Source organism: Seriola dumerili, unplaced genomic scaffold (genome assembly GCF_002260705.1).
Source record: "Seriola dumerili isolate Sdu_G_001 unplaced genomic scaffold, Sdu_1.0 BDQW01000025.1, whole genome shotgun sequence".
NCBI lineage: Eukaryota > Metazoa > Chordata > Actinopteri > Carangiformes > Carangidae > Seriola > Seriola dumerili.
The window spans coordinates 18,812,648-18,835,787 of NW_019174280.1; the positions used below are offsets into that span (position 1 = coordinate 18,812,648).

Sequence of the window (23,140 nt, forward strand, 5' to 3'; positions counted from 1 at the left end):
CATTAGGATGCAAGAGGGGGAAAAAGGAGGGAATAAAGAAGAAAGAAAAAGATGAAGAAAAGTTGTTCTCAAAAGATGATATTTCTACATCATAAAAATGAAGTGAAGAGTCTGCAGGCACTGTTATTTCAGAATGTGTTTGAATCTATATTTCTGGCGAGTAATTAACTATCATCCGTAGTATTGCTCATTTCCACTCTTGCCATCCTCGCTCCTTTGAGTCTCATGTCCTCTCCCGGATTCCGTAGACATTCCTTCACTGTCAGTTAGTGTGCGGTGACAGACAACCATCGCTGAGCCACCAACCCAGCCAAACTATGGAGGAGATTAACAACATTGAAGTCGTTCCGTGCACAGAGTCCGACTATTTGAAACCGTTCAGGGTGCACTATAACCAGGTGAGTTAATTCTGTCTGATAACGGTTGATAGAAGCTGCTGGATGCTGTAGGCTAGCCCAACCCCCTCCCATTCATTATGCTAGCAGGCTAGCATAACATGAATGAATTATGACCTTAAACACAGACGTTGACAGCAACAATTGTCATTACTGTAACCGCAGTGACAAAACCGCTGTATTTGCTGTGTTTTTATATATGGTGGTTCAACAGTTGCCACTGTGGTTGACGTGAACCCGAGACGGCTAAGAGGCAGCTAGGGGCTAACATTGCTAACGGTAGCTTGCTGCAGAGGTTTTTTTTTTTTTAGTTGAGCATCACGTTAACGTTAGCACATGCTTTACATTAGTGTAAGGAGGTGTGGATAACACGGGTCAGCAGTGTTATGTACCAAGGGAAGATGTTGATATCCGTTTGTTGAAACCGGTTAATGTCATCTCTTAAATTTGTCTTTTTGTGAATGTAGTCTGGTTGTTGTAGGATCTGTAGGTGAGAGGTCTTTGACACCTTCAGGTTTACATTGAGCTAAATTGACCATTTATATGACGGACATTGTAGAGCCTTTGCCTGTTTAAACCTATGGGAATTTACACATTTAAAACGACTCTGTAATACCTGGTTAACCACACTATGATCAAAGTACAAGTCCAGGATGTATCATGAAAAACTGCAGGGAAATGTGTTTGCAGCTCAGCACAGGTGCAATCTTTTGCATGAAAGTCAAATTATTCAAAGGCTTCGTTTTAGCAAGTCTCTATGTCTTATAGTCCTTCTCAGACCTGTTAACGCTGACAGAGTAGAGCTGCAACAATTAGTTGATTGGCAGAAATTGAATCAGCAACTATATTGATAATTGCATAATCCTTTTAGTTTTAGCAGGTTCTAACTTCTCATATGTTAGGATTTTAGGTTTTTCTTTGTCACCAATGATAGTACACTTAATATGTTTTGGACTGCAGGTCAGACATATCAAGACATTTGAATATGACAAATTCATATCTTCCTAAGGTAGAGAGTATATCATCATTTTGCCCAACCCTAGTAGGAAATCAATAATGACAGGTTAACATTGAAGCCTAAAAGTCACTCTCTAATATCAAACGTATCTTATAGGCTCGTACAGCACTTCTTATATAGATTCAGAATCCCCCTTAGGTCTAATCCCGCTCTGTATTGAACCATGCTGGCATATTTAGTGCTTTGTAGAGGTATAGTGGGTGCACGTCTACTCACTACTTCATCCATCCTCTCATTCATCTATCCATTTTTGGCTGCTTATCCAGGTCATGATGGCAAACGGGGCGGGCAGAGTGGATGTTGTATGACTGAAATCTTCTTAACTTAACATTTTATCAAAGGGGTTCAAAAGCTGTCACACTTCATAGTAACTGTACCAGTGTTTAGCAGTAGACACTCAGCATTTTTAGTTGCATATTGGAAATGGAAAGGTATGAAATTATAACCCTACAGCATCAGCCCACGGTAATATTACCATGGCTAGTTTGTCTGATTTTTATAGGTTTGTCATGTGTCTTTGAACTAGAAGAAAGCAAAGTGTGATGACTGTGTGTCCTGATGGTCTTCAGCAAAGTGAGAAATGTTGCCTTACCCAAACAAAGGCAGCAGTCCAAGACGAAATTATTTTTAGCTTTCAAAATATTTGTGCAGTTCCGCTGTTCCTGGGTTATAGAGTTGGCTTCTGTTTTGTAAGATCTCAATAGTGACAGTAGCACAAAGGAATCATTGTGATGAAACTCGCTCTTAGAAATCAGAAACTGCATGGACCTGCTTTTTACTTCCATTATAGATGAAAGGAAGATGCTATTTAACCTAGTGTTGATGTAGTCAGATTTATGTTGTTATTTTTTAAGTTGTTCTAGAAGTGTTTGTTTTAAAGTGGGAAAACATAGAGAAACTGCCACTGGTGTACATCTATGATTTGAAGATGCTCTTTTGTAGTGTTGCCTTAAATTTAATTGGAAAACTTAAGTACCAAGACTCACACCTGTGACGGGGGGGGGGTTAAGCTTGTCAGGAGAATGGTGGAACGGGTTAAGACAGCAGATGGACGACAAAAGAGATGATGGTGGACTCCCTCTCCGTTCTGCCCTCCCTTTCATCCTCGTCATCACTCCTCCGCAGCTCAGGAGGGGTTTGTTCAGGGACTCCCAACAAAGGCTTTTCAGTCACACTGAGGGAGCATCTCTTCCCAAAACCTTTTTATGTTCCCGAGTACATCTGCAGCCCAGCCACTGGTCAATAACTGAAATCTACTCACGCACAGAAACCCACTCTAAAAGTGAATGTCACGTGTAAGAGGCCCTCTTCATCATTAGTGTGTATTGGTGTTTTGTCTCCTCTCCCTTGCCTCGCTCCACAAAGCAGGTGATTGTCCCTTGTTGACTCTGGGAAACCCCTCTTATCTCTGTTGCCTGGTGCTTATGTTGAATCACAGGTTGATACTTAGAGCAGGATAATTGCCTTCCATTTATTCATTATAATGATTTGAATTATTCATCTGTAATTATGTATCTCGTGGAGCTTACGATCAGTGGCCCCTTACTCCTTCAATGAATAAGATCTATTATTAAAACACACAATTTCTCACATGACTAGTTATTTATTGGCTTGGGCTTGAATCATGGCAGTAAAATGACCCTTGTGTGTATGAGTGTGTGCATGTATTGTAGATGAAGAGATGATTTATGGTGTAGTTTATGGTGTTTCAGTTAGATAACTTATTAACTTTCAGAGGAATTGTATCTTATTATGCAAAATTATTATAAATGTTATGCATGATATTTTCCCATATCATGACATATATCAAGAATGCAACAGTAATTTTTTTGTCTACCAGCTACTGGAAGCTAATGATTATTTTCATCATCGATTAATAATTAGTTCTTCAATTATTTTATTTATCATTTAGTTAGTTAATTAGTTAGTTAGTGGCACTTTATAGTCCATAATGTGGAAAGTCTGATGATCATTTTCTTGATTAATTGGTCAAACTTTTGGTCTAGAAAACATCAGACAACAGTGGAAGATGTCCGCCCCACATTCCCAGACTGCAAGATGACATCTTCAAAAGTCCTGTCCGACCAACAGTCCAAACCCAAAGATATTCAATTTACTATATTAAGAAAACCAGCAAAGTTGCATTTGATAACCTGGAATCTAATTGTTTTGGTATTTCTCCTTGAAAAACGACGGAAACAATCAATCATCAAAATTGCTGCTGATTTCATTTTTTTGTCCATCCACTAACCAATAAATCGACTTGATATTGCAGCTTTTGACTGATAAATGATCTATGATCCAAATTTTCAGTCATTGACTGTTTCAGCTCTTTACCAGCCCTAATACGTTGTGATGATAAATGATGATAATGATAAATTGAAGCATGTATGTATTTGAAGTAAATACCTCACATCAATGCTACTGACTGCACCATTTTGGCAGACGCTGTTTAAAAGCGGTTAAAACAGAAATAGGCTGTAAACTGTTCCTCCTACTACTCAGGTTTGAGTAGAGGGACACTAGCATGTAAACTGACTTTATTTGATTTGAGGTTTTCATGCTTTCTGTGGATTTCACTGGAGGACACAGTCATGTGGGTGTGTACTTGAAGAGTGTGTCCTTGACACTGTATTTGGCACTCATACATAGGTCCCACTAACAAGGCTGCTTTAACGCTGCACATCCTGTAATTCAGCTCGATCAGTTTATGCAGGTGCAGATGCTTTTGTCATTGTCATTTTTAGACCTTGCTGATCATTAGTTCACTGGTTGTAATGTGTGGATGATACTCATGTCTTTGTCTTTGTTGAGGCTGGTGAGAGGACAGAGAGTGGAGCTAGAGCCACAAAAAAAAAAAACTGGAGAGCTCATGTTGAGAATCAAAGAGGGCTATTGTGTTTGAGGAGGTAGTTGATTTTTTTTTTTCTTCCTGCTGCAGCTGCCGGCTTTATAGTGTAGTAAGCACAGGAGGTGTGTGTGTGATGGTTATTAGACTTTAAGTACCTAAAAGATCAAGACCATACATCCCTTCCTACAATAGCCATTCACACAGGAGCATTTCTGATGCCCAAAGCCAGAGGGACCACATTAATTTCAAGGTCCTGTGTAGCCTGTTCCTGCTTCCCTTCCTCTCCCTCTCTCCCTCTCTCTCTCTCTCTCTCTCTCTCTCTCTCTCTCTCTCTCTCTCTCACGTTCTCTTGTCTCCGTCCATGTCTCTCTCTCTCCCCGTGGGCTAATCTCTCTGTCGTAATCCATGTCGGCCATGATTCCCCGTCTCCCCTGGGCCATTCAAGCTGTACCCGCCCCCCTTCTCTCAGCAAGTGGCCCGAGTAATGAGGAGAACCCCACCATCTGTGAGTGGTGACAGGACACTAGAGAGGGAAGGTGTGTGTGTGTGTGTGTGTGTGTGTGTGTGTGTGTGTGTGTGTGTGTGTGTGTGGTGACACATTCATACTGTTTTGTCGGTCGTTCTATTGTTCTTCAAAATGAAGACCATATTTTCTTTATCCTGCAACTTTCTTTATGCCCCCCCCCCAATCACTGGATGACTTTCTTTTCTCTTTTGCTTTTCTTGAAGTGATTTTTCTGTCAGATTTCATACCTTCCACCATCTGCTGTAACCCCAACCACAACCACCACCTTCTTAACAGTCGCTCACATTGACACTGGAAGGACAGCGCACTTTTCCTGTTTGTGCTGTAAAGCAGTCTCAAACTAGATCTGTGTTTTTTTCACACTAAAAAGTTGGATGAGTCTGAAAATACCAGATGGCCTATATAAACATGCTTTGTCTTAAAAAAAAGTTGACGTTATCTAATGTCTTTTGTCCGACCAACAGTCCAAACCCTAAACAGATTCACTTCAGTGTCATGTATGACAAAGAAAAGCATCAAATTATCACACGTGAAAAGCTAGAACCATCTTAAGAAAACCCTTATTTGATTGTCAGAATGGTCTCTCTGTGTTCAGCTGACTGGTCTAAGATGTGCTAGATTGGGGCCGGGGGTGTGAGGAGATGCTTAGCCTCTACTAAAACAGGAGAAATTGGACTCCCAGTAACTCCAAAGTTGTCTCATTAAATGTTGTGTCTTCTCTAGCTGACATGTTAATAGTAGCCACTAGTAAACCCACATTCAGCATCCCCTGGCCTCCAGGCTGCTGCTGCACAGCCACTGGGGCTAAGCTAGCATTCGATGATCAGTAAATACCTCCAGACAATAGGCTGGCTGCATGTTAAATCATAATGTCTGTGTCATGTCATGTGTTGTGGTCAGGCAAGATTCAGTAGGCTTTTTGACTAAGTTACGGGAACTGTCAGTTGTTTTGCAGTTGCCTGCCTCTACTGTAACATTTCACAACCACAAACCATATGTTTGCTTCTAGATATTTGTGCTCCATTTTTAAAAACAAAAAACTTTATTCTACACAAAGAAACTTTCTAACTACTGAACATTTATTAAAATAATTACTTAAAGGATGCTAACAACAGAGAGAATGGGGAAAAAATGAAAGACACTTCTTCATTATCCAAAAGATTTATTTGCATGGCGATATGATTATACAGACAAATTAAAGGAAAACCTGGAAAATTAATAGAGAAACAAGACAATACCCCCAACCACAGAGGACATGGGGTCACTGAATGGTTTGAGAAGGAAAATGATGAATCATATTCTATGACCAGATGGCAACCCAATTGAACACCTATGGGAGATTTTGGACTGATATGTCAGACAGCGCGCTCCACCAGCGACATCAAAACACCAATGAGGGAATATCTTTTGGAAGAACGGTGTTCATCCCTCCAGCAGAGTCCAGACACCTGGACTCTCAATGCCAAGGTGTACTGAACTGGTGGCCCAACACCTTACCGAGACACTTAATGTTCCTTTAATGTGTTACCTGTCTGTACGGTCCCATAGTATCCTGTTGAATGACTGTAATATATCATAGTTTTTTTTCCGGCAGCAATGTAGAATTCAATGCAACATCACAATCATCATCATTATAAAATGATAACTTTTAAGCGGAAGATTTTGTGATGTAAAAATCCATTCATTGACAGGAAAAATGCTCTTCCTCATACATTATTCAATAACCACTCCTTACAGAGCATCAAGACACGAGAAGTGCATCCCCGCCTCAGTAATGACAAGTAATTTATCACCCACACGCCCTCGCACTCATTTTCCTTTCATCGATGAAAAGTGAGAGGGGCGCGGCTGGCTTGGCCTCACGGAGGAATGATGTGCATGTAAGAAGCTTGCACACTTTTGTTGACATGACAGGGTTTTGTAAGAGCAGCTACACCAGTTGACTGTCTGCGGCGCGGCCAGAGCATCTTTCATGACATGACTGCACGGCGAGGAGTTCTGATGATGTCGACGCTTTACTAATGGTTGACACTGAGAGGAAAGGTGGCAGGTATCGCATCTTGCTTGATCAGGTTCACATCTTGTGAGGTCCTAAGCATACGGATCCGTGGAGCATGAACCTGCAGTTTTGGTTTATTTAAACTAGATCTGCAAGGCAAAATGTATCCTCTTTGTAAATTAAATTTCCTCACTATCACACAAGTTTTATATCACAATATTTGTTTAGGAAATGCACAATGCACAATTATTCAATTATTTTTTGATTCATTTAAAATCATTTAAAATCATAAAATGTAATCTTTATCTGTTTTTATCTAATTAGCAATGATATAAAACAGTGTACAATATAATAAAACATAGCTTACATCTTTAAACAATTTTTCAGACCTGGTGGTAATTGATTTTTTTTTTTTTGTGTCAGTCTTACCTACAGACTGGTGACCTACAGATGGGTGATAAATTAAAGGAAAGATCAACATAAAGTGTCTCAGTAAGGTGTCGGGCCTCCACGTGCTGCCAGAACAGCTTCCCTGCATCTTGGCATTGATTCTCCGAGTCTCTGAACTCCACTGGAGGGATGAACGCCGTTCTTGCAAAAGATATTCCCTCATTTGTTGTTTTGATGATGGTGGTGGAGAACGCTGAGGTGTTCAATTGGGTTTGAGATTTGATGACTGCAACGGCCACAGCGTATGATTCACATCGTTTTCATACTCATCTAACCATTCAGTGACCCCATGTTCCCTATGAATGAGGTCACTGTCATCCTGTTTCTCCACTCGTTTTTCCTTTAATGTGTCACCCGTCTGTAGCGTTTACAGTACTTAAAGGTGACACCCTAGTAATACCAAAACTAAACCTACACAAACTTTGGCTTCATGCTCTCATTTCACACCACAACATAGTGATAGATAGTTAATGATGCATGAGCGGCATTATGCTAGCTTGGCTTCACATTGAAGCCCTGTGGTTGTGACCTGTTAGGTCGTGCACCAGTCGTTCACTGTTTGTTGACAGTAGATCTACAGTAGTCCTCATTAGATGTATCTGTAGCCCATCTTAAACAGAAACTGGGTAGAAGTTGGGAATGATTCGTAGTTTCTATGGATTGAGATACGGTTTTGCTGATAAATGAGACAAAGCATTGCAGTGCTGTCTTCAGGCCTTCTTAGATGCTCTTGTGACTGTATACTATTATCATCTCTGTAATTTTAGGGTTGGTTATAGTATTCAGTTGAAAATACCACTGAACAATTCAGTGATTCATACTGAAAGCAGGTTAATCTGCTGTTAGACAGAGCTGGTTATAGGTCTGTCTTAAAAATGAAAGGAGGTGAATGCAAGGCAACAGCCCTGCTATAAATACTACAATTTGAAGGTTAAGTGTAGAGCTGAAATTATTGGGCAAAAAATTACCCACCAACAATTTTGGTAATCAGGTAATTGTTTTAAAACATTTGCTGGACCAAGCTTGTGAAATGCAAGGATTAGCTTGTTTTCTGTATTTTGTGTTAATATTGTAAATAAAGCACATTTGAGTTTTTGATTGTGGAACAAAACCAGTAAACACCCTGGGCTATGGGAATTGTTTGTTTGTTTGTTTTAACATTTCATCAACCAAATAAGAAGTTCATCAATTAGTTAAAATAAAATCAACAGATTAATTGATAATGATCTTTTTTTTTTTGATGGGGTTGTATCCATTTTGGGGCCAAAGTTTGTGGCATTTAGTTACATGATATTGTACAGATGTTCCTGCTGTTTTATCCACAACATACAGTGTTTCTACAGTAATATTAAACCAGCCAGATTTATAACATAATATTATAAATCTCTCATCGCTTTTAGAAGTGTTTTGTTATGTTTGACAATGGAAAAAAAATGTTTGCACAAATCAGAAAGTTTTGGACGAAAGGACACAAACTCCTGCGCAGTCAGTCAGTTGTACTTAAAACTGCATGTAAGGGTTTTATTCCCTTCAGATAGAAATCTAAACGTGGTTCATTGCAGCTCTAAGTACGTCTTTGGCACAGTGGCACATCCTAACTCAGATCCTGTTGCTACAACAGTAGCTCTATTATGTTTGATTCTATCAGTGCAATTAGCTTGCCATTTCACCTCCTCCCATGTCTTGGGTGGTGCTGAAACGCACTTGCACACAAGAAGGCACGTCTATTGTAGGTGAAATAAGCCATTTCTTGTAAAGCTGTCATCTCTGTGTCTGAAAGAGCTCGTGGGTGGAGGGAGCGATGTAGCCTAAATTTGAATCAAGGCCATATTTCCTCAGGCATAGAAAATGTAGGCCAACTTTACCATATTTATACAGCATGTAATGTGGAGACAGGAGTACGCGCTAAGTTAATGATTCTGTTTAATTTACTTATCTGTGCTGATTTGATGTGAACAATAAAAAGTAAAAGTCACATTATATTGAATGCGATTTTTTTTTTGTCTCTGACTTCCCGTCCCGTGACTCTCAGCTCTAAGCCCACCAGTTCCTACCAGTGTAAATCTTTAAAAACAGGTCACAAATATATACTATTATTGTATTGTATTGGTGCACATAGTTATTTAGTTAAATATCTGCAAAAGGTTGCAATGATCAACTGATTAATGTTAAAGCAAAGAAAGATTCCTGTATATTTCAACCTGGTGTATTTTCTGTGAGGTGCTCTTGATCAGCTGTGATGAGCACCTGTTGAAAATGGTCGGAGGAGGGACAAACCAGGTTATCGGGGGATGTGCTGGAATACGTCTGATCTACTGGCGTATCTTACCGGACCTATAGCATGTGCGACTCGCTTCTTGATGCCAGATACCACAGGCACCCTCAGAGGTCTTGTAGAGTCCATGCCTTGGTGGGTCAGAGCTGTTTAGGCGGCATGCCGAGGACCAACAGCATATTGGGTGGTGGCCATAATGTTTTGGCGTTTTGCCTTTAATTGATAGTATATAGTTCAAAGTCAGACAGGAAACGTGGGGAGGGAGAGATGTTGTACTTGACTTAACAGATTTTGCATGAGACAGTCCCCGACTATGTTTAAATGCTAATATTTTAAACCAAAAACCAATCGGGCTGAAGTCTCTCTTGACAGTCTTTTGTGGAGACTGAGCCACAGCTGTAGCCATTCATACATCAGTGGATGAGAACTACTTGTTGAGTTCACACCAAAAGTAAAGTCAAAGTAAACAATGAATGAATTCCTTATCATTTTTGATTTTCCTTGATAGAGTTTGGCTGCCCGAACTGCAAGCACCTCGCCTCACCTGGTATGAATGAAAATGAACCAGACTAGATCTCAGGACGCCAGAGATGTACACACCTGTGACGGCAGTTCGATTGTACTTGCGCTGCTGGAAATTTAGTTGAGGCGTGCTCAGCCTCACATCTCGTTGGTGTGATGATGTGACCATAGGGCATATAAACACTTAGTTACAACAACTTCTGTCACTTAAGTTGAATAATTACAGGATGTGTTTCAACATGTAGTCATCAGGATTCTCTCCCTGAACATACAGCTATTTTTCATGTTCTGCTGACAGTTAAAAAAAAATATTATGCAAGTAATGTAATACAGTTCTATAAACACTTAAGTTTGCAGTTTCTTTCATGTGCTTGTTGGTGTACTGCAGTTGATAAAGTTTAAGAATGTCATCTGATGCAGGCACGGTGTTTTTCTTTTGCTTTGCATGCGCAGATGTTTTCGTAAGGTGTGGTTTGTGATATTACTTCAACGTGCCCAAGCAAGCAGCAGTTGTGGGGCAGCTGTTGCCTTTACAGTAATCACATTGAATAAATCACATATGATTTGACACCCTGCCATGCTAGTCATATGACACAAAGGGAGTGAGATGTTGTGGTACACTGAATGCATCTTATTGCGCCTAAATGCTGTCTGGTGCTGAGGGGGTTGAAATAGTCTTTATTGTGTTTATTTATGCTGTTAATTTTGTGTTATTCCTTCACAGAATGGCACAAAGAAATCCTGGGACTTCATGCGAACCCATGACAGGTAAAAATCATTTCTTTCATTACTGCTGGATGGAAGCAGTGCTCCTTTCCACTCTTTCTGTGTCCACACATAAACTCACACAAATACTGTCAAAACCATTTTTCTTTTTTCAAAATGGGCTAAATAATAAAACCAGATTAAGCACTGATGAGGAATAGGTCTAAAACACAGTGGAGTTTGGTTTGCACAGCCAAGACATCACTTCTAAAGAATGTCTGCCAATAAAATAGCTCTGAGATGTAAACACATCAGCATGTTCATCATGTCAGGAGACATATTGCAATCTGAAGAGCTTGTCTCTAAAGCATCTGAATCTGATCTAGCTCTGGGGGATCAACGGATGAGGATGAATGTGGTGATCTGGGCGCTGAGGAGCTTGATTTGCACCAATCCTGACCCGAGCTCTCCGTGTAGCTCTAAATCTTATTTCTTCTCTCCGTCCTCTGCTTTTGGATGTTTTTGCAATGCAACTGAGACACACATTTCAAGAGAAATACAGTCTGTCTGTCTGTCACAACAAACTGCTGTAATTTTTATTCCTAGTTTGGGGAAGCTTTCTGGTGCAGCATAAAATATATATATATGTAATAATAAAGCAATATGTTCATGCTGTGTGGGCATTTTAACAGAAAATCAAAGAAGACAACTTGTGTGTCATCACCTGTAGCTGTAATTAGCATCTCCTCCTCATGGTATTTTTATTCCTCATCTGTCCTACACTGGGAGGATGGTCAACCCAAACCGACCTTGTTTTTTTTAGGATCTAGCGCCCTGTTATTCTATGTGGAAATGGCTATAAATGTCTGAGCTTCACAGGGGACACTGTAAGAGAAATATCACACATTTGTGTCAAAGCCTCAGTTCCTACACTCTGTTTTTGCTCAGGGTACCATAATGCCCTGAGGTGAGTCTCAGGTCATTTAAACCCTCTTTCCTCCACCCCTGACCCCAAAAAAAGGTCCCTCTAGTAATAGTACCACAGAGACAAAAGCAGTAAAGCGAAAATAGCCCATGGGAACATCCAGCTATTCCTCAGGTGGAAATTCTGTCTAAGTGTTATTCCCCCACAAGCGGATATTGAATGGATGCAGGACTGTTTTGCATTTTTGTTTAAGTGTGCGTAACATTTTTCTTCTCAGCAGGCGTCATTCGGTCTTTAATGTTCCGGTACACCAGCGAGAAAAGTGAAAGACAAATCTGAGCAAAGACCACATAAGGTTGTAAGACATGTCATGAGAGTTGCTGGAAATATTTAATTTGGTGAACGTTTAAACGAAGATTATTCTCTGCTTACATTTTTTGCAAAGATCAGTTTTTTTGTGAGCTGCTTCTTTGTTAGGTTTTGAAACTGATTCCTCATGGAATGAAGACTCCTAGTTAAATAACAGTAATTTGTCTACAAGGTTCACAAACATTCACCTTCAACTTCTTTTGTTATTACTCTACCAAGTAACTGCAATTTGATAAATTCTTCTGGACAACTTAATCCCTTGAATGTACAATTGACAAGGCATTACAACATTAGGCTTCAGTGGTTCTACAACATGCTGACGTCTCAGTGGCCACCGTTACTTTGACACCATTTATCAGTCCTTTCATTTCCCACCACTTAAGTCTGGCTGTGAGTCCAGTGATAACATTACGAGCATGGCGGCCCAGACATCCCTCTCCTAAGTCGTGTCCTGCCGCTCTTCCATGGGATTCCAATGTGTTCCCAGATCTGATGAGATATTGAATCTCTCCACAACAAAGAGTGTGACTGAAACTGCTCATTTTGCTATCAAATTTATTCAGTTACTACCGAGAACTCTTGGTGATAACTTGAAGCTGGAGGGTAGATTGGTAAATTGGGAGCTGCACCCTCGGACTCACCTCTTCACCAATCTGACAATCTGGTACAACGCTGGCTTTACCACTGACGGTACACCAGTCCTTCCATCGCTCTAACACCGCATCTTACCCTCATCCCGAGCCACTGTTCACCCCTTTATTTGGGGCATTACATTCCTCCAAATAGGACTAGGAAGGGGTAATGTTTTCCGCCAGATGTGCAATGGGCGCCGATAAGGAGGTCCTGGCCCTCAGTCGCACTAAAGGTCTCAGCCTGGTGAAGCCAACAGAACTGCATCAAAAAGCAGGGATGCAATCTTGAAGTCTTTGTACAGGACACTGATCAGTTCTGGGCTGTGCCTTGAGATGTCGTCCATGAAACTGATTTGTAACAAGGCAAAATACCCACCAAGAACTTGCTTCACCAACGTCTAAGCTTTCTCTAAAGTTACAAAAACACATGTTTGCAAATTCCCATCGCCTTGTTATTTTGACACCTATGTGTTTATGGGAGTGTTTGCATAGTGGTGCTTGTTTATTACTGGAAGTGACTTTTAATGAGAGCCAGAGTGTTTGTCAGTGCAAGAAATTCAGAAAGATCAAGTCATTTGCATATTTTGTGGTTTCGGTGCAGTCCTGCTCATGTGTCTTTGTTCTCTTCCATGCCATTGAGTTGAGTATTCATCTATCTCCAGCCGGCTAATACCTGTGGAGGCTACACATCATTCTGCTTTTCATGTTTGGGATGAGTTTGGATCAATTTGTAGCACACAGTCAGTTTATTTTTAATCAGTATTAGTAGAATGAACAACAGCTGCAAGGATTCATTTTTATCAGTAATTCTTCAAGAAAAAAACAGCAAAAAATGAATTGGTATCAGCTTCTCAGATGTGGGGATGTGCTGCTTTTCTTTAGTGAAGTATATTGAGTACCTTTGAGTTTAAAACCGTCGATTGGACATAAATGCATCACATTTAGTTACAAGAACTACAGGCAAGTTTGTCTGTAGACTTGTTGGTTGAGTCATTGCCTCAGTTATGGTATTGAAGATGGATTATATAGAACTTTACACAGTTTTTCCCCAGTACAACAAGAGCCTGTTCTGATGAGCTCTGTGTTGGGATCAGTACTCACCTTAGTCCTGCTCCTCATTTGTCTGCCATAACCCACTTTTTCCCGCCGTCCAGCCAGAAGCCCTGCAGAGAAAGCTTAACGGTGCGTGAAAAGTCCTGAGCGTCCGTTTAGCCTGCTTCTTGGTTTAACCATTAGAATTTCTTTTTTCCTGCAGGAAGCTGTAGAACAGCAGTAATGGTGTGGAACAGCACTACAAAACCCAGACCTCCCTCAAGGGACAGCTCTCATGCCTCAGGCTTGTGTGGCCCACTTTTGAGCTAAATCTACCATATTGCCTTATCCATACTTGCGCTCTACAGTGGTGATGCTCTTTCTGATCCAGCTGTAGACTGTCACGTACATGGCTAATGGTTTTTCATAGCTCAAATGTTTGTTAGACACATTCAGAAGATTTTCAGAGAAACAGATTAATTATGATTAAGTGATTTCTAAACTGAAATTTTCTGACGAATTCTCTTTGGAAATGTCAACGTTATCCATGCACAAAAGCTAAGACTTAAGTAACGACATTATTAGCGATGCTTTATCAAACTCTGATAATTGCCTTTTTGCGGGTTTCTGTAACTGGTTGGCCTGGATGTGAGGCCCTGAAGGCATCAGTATACATATAATAATTAGTTTGTATGATGTTTTGTTCTGCCTGTCTCAACAGTTGCTTACACCTGTTCAGAAATGCCACACTGCAAGATGGCAGTGTCACGCCTCCAAGGTCTCATTTAGAAAATTCTGTCTTTTGCATCCTTGTAGTTTGAACACAATGAAATGTTTAAACGGGTATGACAGTGCACACTTTGGGACAGTCTCGTCTTGAACGTGTTCACCATATACAGATGATTCCTCCATCGGTAAAGGGCCTTCAGACAAAGGTATATGATGCGATAATCACTTTTTGAAGCATACTTTAAAAGTGGACCAGAAATTTTTTGATCAGTAGCCGAGTCAAAACTGACTCAGTCTGCTCACATTGCAAGTGTTATGACTTCAGCATTATCAGACATCATTTGCTCTGCTTAATGAATTACATTTTTATCTCCAGCAGTGGAAAAAGAAATTATAAGTCATTTTACTTTGTTAAATTGCACCTGAAACGTGTTGAGTGAGTGAAAATTGAAGTTGCTAAACAGGCTTTAACTGCAGACAAATGACACAAAACTATTTACCAAGGCAACCAGGTCAGCTGACATTGTTACACACTGTTTCATTCAATAACCGTATATACTGTATGTATATAGCAAACAGTTATTAAATCAGTGTCCCTGGCGCTGCAGCTAGAAACAAGCTGTAGTCGCAATCTCCTGGTTCCCTCTCGCCATGGGAAAGACAGGGCAGGGCTTCCTGCCGCCTCAGACACATCCGCTTTCCCAACACAGACCCCAGGCCCCAAGTCTCCACTGGCAGCGACAGTCACACTCATATGCACACACACACACACACACACACACACAGAGAGCAGTGACCCACCTGTGTGTATACCATTCACTGGGTGCCAGTGGAGAAGCAGATCACATTGACCCTCCTTCTTATGCGAACATGAACATGGGTGTGTATGCAGTGCGCCTCCATTTTTTGGACTGTATCTGACTATGTATTTAGTCATTGTCCAATAAGAATTGTCCAAGGAAAGATGAACTAGGTGGGGCATGGTATTCTGATTGGATGAGAGTTCATTTAGTAGTTTAACATATCCATCAATTAGCTGTACCAAGTATCCTTTGAGGGTTGCGGGGGAGTAGGAGCCAGTCCCAGCTGACATTGGGCGAGAGGCGGGGTACACCCTGGGCAGGTCACCAATCTATCACAGGGATGACATATAGAGACAAACACACCTACAGGCACCAACTTAACCTGCATGTCTTTGGACTGTGGGAGGAAGCCAGAGCACCCTGAGATGTTGGATTTTCCCCAGGCAGACACCTCTTTTAATCCAGAACCGCCCCGCTTCCCGCTCCCTTCTTTCTAATAACTGGTGATTCCATTACATGGAATTATTTAAAAGGTGATCCAGCCATGAATTACTGCCCGCTTGAAGCTAAAGTCTCAGATATGCTGAGAGAGATTACCTCACCGGTGATACATCATTTAGTCAGGGATATATTTTAAGAGAAAGTTGTCTGAGCATGATATTTATTTAACGTTTTTCTCTTTCCCCCAGTGTATCAGTGCTGATCTTCAACACCACCTCACACTGTTTTGTCCTTGTCAAGCAGTTCCGTCCAGGTAGGTTTTCACCTCACAAACCAACACACCAGTGCTACTGTACAGTGCAGTTTATTCATTTTCTTCTTGTCACCAGATCTAGATTGTTATATATCCTGTGAGCACTTTCACTAAAAAAGCAGTACATTACAATCCCTGTTTATTCAACTGAATCTTAGTAACAATGCCGACTCATAAATAGACTGCAAGAGGCCCCGTTACAAAGCAGCCTAACCTCCTTTGTTAGAAGTCGCCAGGGACTGTTCCACACCGCAGTGTGCTAAATTCAAGGAAGTCTGGGCACTGATATATTTTTTTTCCTCTCCTCTCTCATTGCTGTAGGGAGAAAAAAACTGTTCTTTATCTGAAAGAAATCAAGTGGTCTACAGCCAAGAATGGCATTCATTTTCAAACAGGGAGTGTACAATATTTTTATCAGCTTGTTGACATCAGAAAACAAATGCATAGAAACATATTCAGGGTTTTCCCCCCAGGAAATTAATTAGCATAACTGCTAAGTACAACATTTCTGACGTTAGCAGAAGCACTCTTTACTTCAGGTGGGGCAGGACACCTCCACTAAAAACTGCTGCTGGAAACCCTGACACTACCTGATACTGATATTGCTCTGATCTGATGTCTGAATGATTACATTGCATGTGCTTAACGTGTGAATTTGACAACGACTAACCCAAGTTTGGGTCTCACTTTCTGTGCGTTTCTGAAAAAGTTATTTATGAGTGAAAGGAGAAAATTTCTCAATTTATATTTACAGCTGAAGCAGGGAAACTTTCAAGGAGTAATCTTTGTGCTGAAGGCTTGCAAGATTATTTTCATTATTGATCTATTGATTGTTTTTCCATTTAATTTATTAATCATTTAGTATTATGTATTAGTATTATGTATTCTACATTTGAGTCGATGTAATTTAAATATCTGACTCAGCTCAAGCATCACAGTAAAAGTATAATATCTAAATACCACTGGAGGAATCTAAACGGTACATAGTGGTAAATCGGTGAATTTAATAGTCTCTGTATCTGTCAGTATTTACCAGAATGACTCAAGAAATTATCTGATATTTGTAAAAATGTCAATATTCTGCCTCTGTAAGTCCTGCTATAAGTTACTGTAAATAATAAGAATCATTACGCATGTTTTTGGTGATGTGGATAAAACAAAAGTCATAGTAATGAGAATCATTTCTTGCTTCCACGCAGGTAATGACATTATATTCTCTCTTTCCCCACCACCAGCCGTATACATGAATGAGTGGGAAAAGACCAAGACGCAGCAGCCTCAGTCGGCTGAGAAAACCGAGGAGGGTGCTGCCGAAGCCGCAGCCCCCGAGTCTCAGGAGGGCCAGTCGGCCTCGGAGGGGGAGAGCTCTTCTCAGTGGCCCCCGGCCTCAGCGGGGGTCACCTATGAGCTCTGTGCTGGGCTGGTGGACAAACCCAACCTCTCCCTGGAGGAGATCGCCCGGCAGGAGGTGCTGGAGGAGTGTGGCTACGACGTGCCTGCCTCTAAGCTGAAGAGGATTACTTCTTACAGGTTAGCAGGTTCACTTAACAGAGGCCTTTAATGTGTTTTTTACTCATGAACCTACCCATTCCCTAATGCTTTTCATTGTCTTTTGAATATCTGCTTTAATTACACTCTCTGGATTTCATCTCCCTTAACAATTAATTTCCTGTTGTCCTATTTTGTATAATTTCCATGTAATATATCATTTCTGATCTTCCTTAAGCTATGTTCACTCAGAAATAACCTACATTTGCGGCCTTGTTTCTTTTTGTAGACTTATTGGTGTGAAATTCAACTAAAAGGAACCATTTAAAACATCTTTCAAAAGTCTTATAATGATCCTGCACCCAAATCTGTTGAGCACTCAACACTCACCCCCCCTGTATACTTGAAAGGTGGCTGGTAAAAAGTTTGTTGTTTTATCTCTAACCTATGGAATTACAAAAGTATGTTTATTTAACCACTCCTGCACCTCCATCCAGTCCAGTCCGACATCCGAATCACTACCCACATATCCAGCTTCTTCTTCTTTTTTTTTTTAAGTAGTTCAGTGGGGTTTGGTGTTGCGTTCAATGACGCCTGACAACAAAGCTAAGAGCTTTGTAGGTTAAGAATGGAAACGTCACATCCCTTTGCTAGAGCCAGAAAAATAACTGCAGCTTCCACGTTAAATAAAAAATGCTGCTGGCAGGACCAATACATCACATGCTAATATGGCTAATATGGCTAAATCTGTCATTTCTCTATCAAACCTCACACTCGCCGTCGTCAAGCTCGCAAGAAGGTGTGTGCATTGGTTTGTGCACATACGCGTCCCGCTCTTCCATTGGTCAAAAAGAACAGGCTCTTGTGTCCGGTGTCAGGAAGGAAGTGCTTGAGTGACATTTTTGGTTATGTCTTTTGAAGGAAGCCCCAAAATGATAAAGTAAAAGTGGCGAGGTTATGCGAGTGAGATGAAAAGAAGCGTTAGGCAAACCATCCATCTTTGTGAGTATATCATTAACAAGCTACAGTGAGACGCCGCAGTTTAAAGTGTCAGGAGATGGAAAGTCCCACATTAGACGACAGCACCTGGACAGCTTTGACTGATGCTTCCCGTAACTGTGCTTTTGATTTGACTCACACTCCTCCTCCAGCTGTGTTGGTGTCGTCTATGGCCATTGTTATGTGTGGGCTGCTTCTATTAAAGAGATGGGTATCGTCTTAACCCTCATGACACCTATGAGGGTGTGTTTGACAGAGGCAGAGTAAATGGTGAAGCTCCTCACTAATAACGGGGCAAATCAAGGTCACAAACCTCTGCAGCAGATGATTACAGTTCGGTTTAAATGGCAAAGAAACTCTAACGACTAATACTGGTGTTGGTGTATGTTGCATATTATCATATCTCAAAGATGGAGAATTACAGCTTTCATATGTGAATGTGTCGCCTCCGAACATTTTCATCCTATAGATCAGCTGCTCAGATCTAATCATTTTGATCATCATCAAGTCGAACTTAATCCTTTTTGAGTACTGACCAAACTGTAGCTGCAAAAACAAACTGAATTGCCAATTTGTTTCACATTGTGTTTGTATTCCACAATTTCTTGTTTTGTTTGCCCTAACCAGAAAAGTGGTGAGAGACATATCGTAGTTGACTTGGAGGCTTATGTGGATTTAGGAGTTGTTATTTCTGTAAGTCAAAATTTCAACAACTTATAAAGCTCATCCACACTTTTCATGAATGTTTATCCTGCCCTCTAAGCTCTGAGTCTGAGCTGTTTCTCCTGCCATTGAAAACAGTCGTCAGTGAACTCAACAAAAAGACCTATTTGGAAAACTGAACATATCTGAAATGTGGGCAATTCAGAGTTCTTCAGAAATGTGTCAGAAATGTAGCAGCAGAAAACAAAACAGTTGTATTTAAAACTGAAAGCTGGCACTGAATGTCAGATTCTTATTTATCATTTAGTTTTTCTTTTCTTTTCTTCTAAAATCATAATTGAGAATGCTAGAATGCTTGTTTTAGAGAAAATATCTATTGCATTTGTATTTCAAGTTCTTTGCTGCTTTATGTTAAAGGGGAGCTAAAGAGGCAGATTGTACATGTCAGCTCACTAGTCATAAATGTCCTCTGTGTCTCTGCTTTAACTATCAAGTCAAGTAATCTTGCACTTTTTTATGAACGCCATACTAATACTAGGTAATTCCTCCCTTTCCTCTCCAAGCAGCCTGAGTTCTTCATGTCTATTGGATTCAGAGCTGGAGACTGGGGAGGCCACTGAAGTACACTGAACACATTGTCATGTTCATGAAACCACTTTGAGACGACTTTTGCTTTGTGACATGGCTCATATTCATGCTTAAAGTAGCCGTTAGAAGACGGTGCATTGTGGCCATAAAGGGACTCACATGGTCAGCAGCAATATTCAGATAGACTGAGGCATTCAAACCATGATTGACTGATAAGAAGGGGTCCCAAGTGGGCCAAGAAAACATTACCAACATCGTTACATCACCAAATTCTGACCCTACCATCTGCGTTCCTCAGCAGAAACCCAGATTCATCAGACCATGTTATTATCCAATCAACCACATGATTGGCTGATTGGATAAGTGCATTAAAAAGCAAGTGTACAGGTGTTCCTAGGAAAGTGCTCGTGACTGTATAATACTAAATTGTTGGAGTGCCCTGATAAACTGAGAAGACACTGTATTTAAGAAAAGGTACCAAAAAGAGTATGATTTTGGTATTGGAACTTAATTATCTTATTATCAGGAGTTTTATTCAGGAGTCAAATGTGGAATCTTAAAATACTGGGAATATAGAAACCATTTTTTCCTTTTCCATGTTTTTTTTCCACCAGGTCAGGTGTAGGTGTAACGGGTGCCAAGCAGACCATGTTTTACGCTGAGGTGTCCGATGACAACTGCGTGAGCGCAGGTGGAGGTGAGCCCCGGGAGGGAGAGCTTATCGAGGTGGTCAAAGTCCCGCTGCACGAGGCCATGACGTTCGCCTACAACGAGCGTATACAAAAAACCATGGGCGTCATTTTTAGCTTCATCTGGTTCCATAATAACATGTCTCCCAAGTACAAGATCTCCACTAATGTGTAACTAGTATTAACCAACCCGCTTTCTACCATTTATTCCAAATTAAATCAAACACTGGCCCAGCACTTCCTCTCTTCCCCTTCTGGCTCTTCATCCTGTGTTGCCTTTTTTGCTTATTGGTACATGATGAAGGGTGGGCCCCTTGTCTTGTTGCCAGCAGGTATCTTTAAGTTTTGTCCTGTCTACCTTTTTAAATTTTATGTGGTCTTAATATTTTTCCTAAAAAAAAAAAACAAAACAAACTTGCCATAGCTGTTTGCCACTGGCACTTTGTTTCATTTACTGTGCCATCTGTTACAAATGGCTGGATATCACTGATTTCATTTGCCTGCCCTTGATTTAAAGGAATGCTCCACTGGTTTTTGTTGTGGATGTCGAATGTTACTTTCAGGATATGTTACTGATTTAAAAAAAAAAAACATTTCCCTTTCCTCAAACTTGTTTTAACTATTCCTGCAAAACCCACTGTTCACTGCAAACTCTGTGTTTTATGCTGCGTTCATGTCACATCGGAGTTATCGTTATTACAAGTTTCCGACTTGTAATTACAATAGGTAACCAAACCAAACAAATATGCCTCACACAATTTTAGTCCATGGATTTGATCTTATATTGTCAGCCCACTATATTTTTAAGTCTCAGAAAGCCAGCTCTGTCGTCGTACAACAGTCTTGATGTCATGAACATAAGTTGCTTACATGGAAATCTTTCCCTTCTCTACCAATCCATCCCATATGACGTGAACTCAGCATTAAACCACGATGCTAACCAGCCATATACCCCTGGTTAGCTCGGGTTTGCTAACATTTTAATGTGCTAGCATTTGCATTGGAGCCATATTCATGCAAACCTTTATATTGCATCTAATGTAATAACAAGACACAGCAGATGAGCAGTGGCTACTTTTTGCAAATGTTCACTAATGACATAGAGGCAAGGCAAATAAAATAAGATAGAATAAAAACAGTGGAGTATTCCTTTAAGCCATGATCCAGTAATGCAAAAACTATGCTAGTCAATTGTGGGGCCTTGTAACTACGCAGGTGTTAGGTGTGTTTTAACCACCAATTGTTCAGGCATGCCTCAATTAATTTCTCTGATCCACAGCCTTTAAGCAATACTTATCACAGTACCCCGGGCTAAACAATCACTCAGTGTCGCTGAACTCAACTCTCACTCTGTTGGAAATCCTTCATCAAGTCAAACCAGTCGACATATTTGCAGACTTTATTCACTGCACAGAAGGAAAAAAAAAAAAAGCATACACCTACCTCTGCACCGAGGGCCTAATTTCTGTTTTCAGTGTGTCATTGTACTCAAGCACAATCCTGATTTGAAGCATACTGTACTAGATTAGTAGAAGATGTAACACACTGAAATCCACTTCAAATGACATCCTCACGTTTAGTTAGGACTTCAAAAAGCTGTAGTGGATTTACAGTTTGTTTTCAGAACCAGATGTTTTGTCTCTAAAATGTCAGTGAACAACCTGAAATCCTTTTGACATAGAGTTTTTATTGACATAGAGGAATTTCTTTTTAGCCTCTATTGCATATTCTTCTTTCTGAGATAAAGACAAACTGCAAAATACAGCAAGTCTTCAAAGGTCAAATCCTCTATTTATTTATTTTTTTTTAAATCATTTTCATTACAAGTAAGTCATTTCTAGGGAGTTAATTATATCCCTGGCATGTTAAAGGTTACATTTTGAACACAATGCAGGTTTAGGAGCATGTCTGGAAGGAGTTCAACCATCTAACAGATTGCCTTTAATCATAATTCATTTGGGAAGGTCCAGTGTAAAACGCAAAGTTAATCTCAACAGCAGTTTGCCAAAATCTCAGGTCCAAAATCATCAAACCTTTGGTCATATTCAGGGAAAATCTCTGAATGTGATGATGACCAGCATGTCACTATTATAGTATTATATCTCAAAATCACTTGCAGCTTATAGGCAACAAAGTTCTTACTCTTCTTACTATAGTATATGTTAGTATTTTTCTTCATTCAAAAAAAGGGCTGGTACTTCTTTTATTATTTAATATGTGATGAAACAACACCCCCCCTCCCTCCCCTCCACACCCCACCCCACACACACACACACACACACATATGCAGACACACATACACACACACATACACACACACACACCTTGTTGTTTTTGTTAGAAATATGCAAGTACTGAAGCAAAGCCTAGTGTTTTTAGAAAACGACTGCTCACTTAAAAAAGAAAAAAATCTTACATTACTATCCGGATCAGAGTTCAGCTCTTGGTGCACCAGCAGAGTTTGGAAGTTGGAAAACACAAAGCTGTAAGTTGTTGAAAACTAACCTGCCTGAATAACTTGATGGTTTTGCTGAATTTAGACATGAAAAAAAAGAATGCTGTGTGTTAATGATATTTGGTTATTATTTATATGAATTTTAAGTGCAATGTTGCTACAAAATGCTAACACCTTAAAATATTAATAGGTTTTAAAATAAACATACATATGTCTTATTAAACGAAAACAAAATCTAGTCCTGATATTGAAATTTGTTGTCAATTAATTCTT

General features: G+C 40.2%; 1 protein-coding gene across 1 annotated transcript; it reads left to right on the forward strand.

Moving 5' to 3' along the window:
* The first annotated feature begins 267 nt into the window (after positions 1-267).
* On the forward strand, positions 268-22,582 carry nudt14 (nudix hydrolase 14). Its single transcript, XM_022770443.1, has 5 exons — positions 268-398; positions 10,761-10,804; positions 15,921-15,985; positions 17,221-17,515; positions 20,338-22,582. The coding sequence occupies exons 1-5, from the start codon at positions 318-320 to the stop codon at positions 20,585-20,587; spliced, it is 735 nt and encodes a 244-aa protein (XP_022626164.1). The 5' UTR covers positions 268-317; the 3' UTR covers positions 20,588-22,582.
* The last annotated feature ends 558 nt before the right edge of the window (positions 22,583-23,140 follow it).

What these genes read in the sequence shown, in the direction of transcription:
- nudt14 (XM_022770443.1), top strand. Translation starts at nt 318, where the DNA reads ATGGAGGAGATTAACAACATTGAAGTCGTTCCGTGCACAGAGTCCGAC. An exon ending in TTCATGCGAACCCATGACAG is followed by an intron (nt 10,805 to 15,920) that starts GTAAAAATCATT and finishes TCTTTCCCCCAG; the next exon opens with TGTATCAGTGCTGATCTTCA. An exon ending in AAGAGGATTACTTCTTACAG is followed by an intron (nt 17,516 to 20,337) that starts GTTAGCAGGTTC and finishes TTTTTCCACCAG; the next exon opens with GTCAGGTGTAGGTGTAACGG.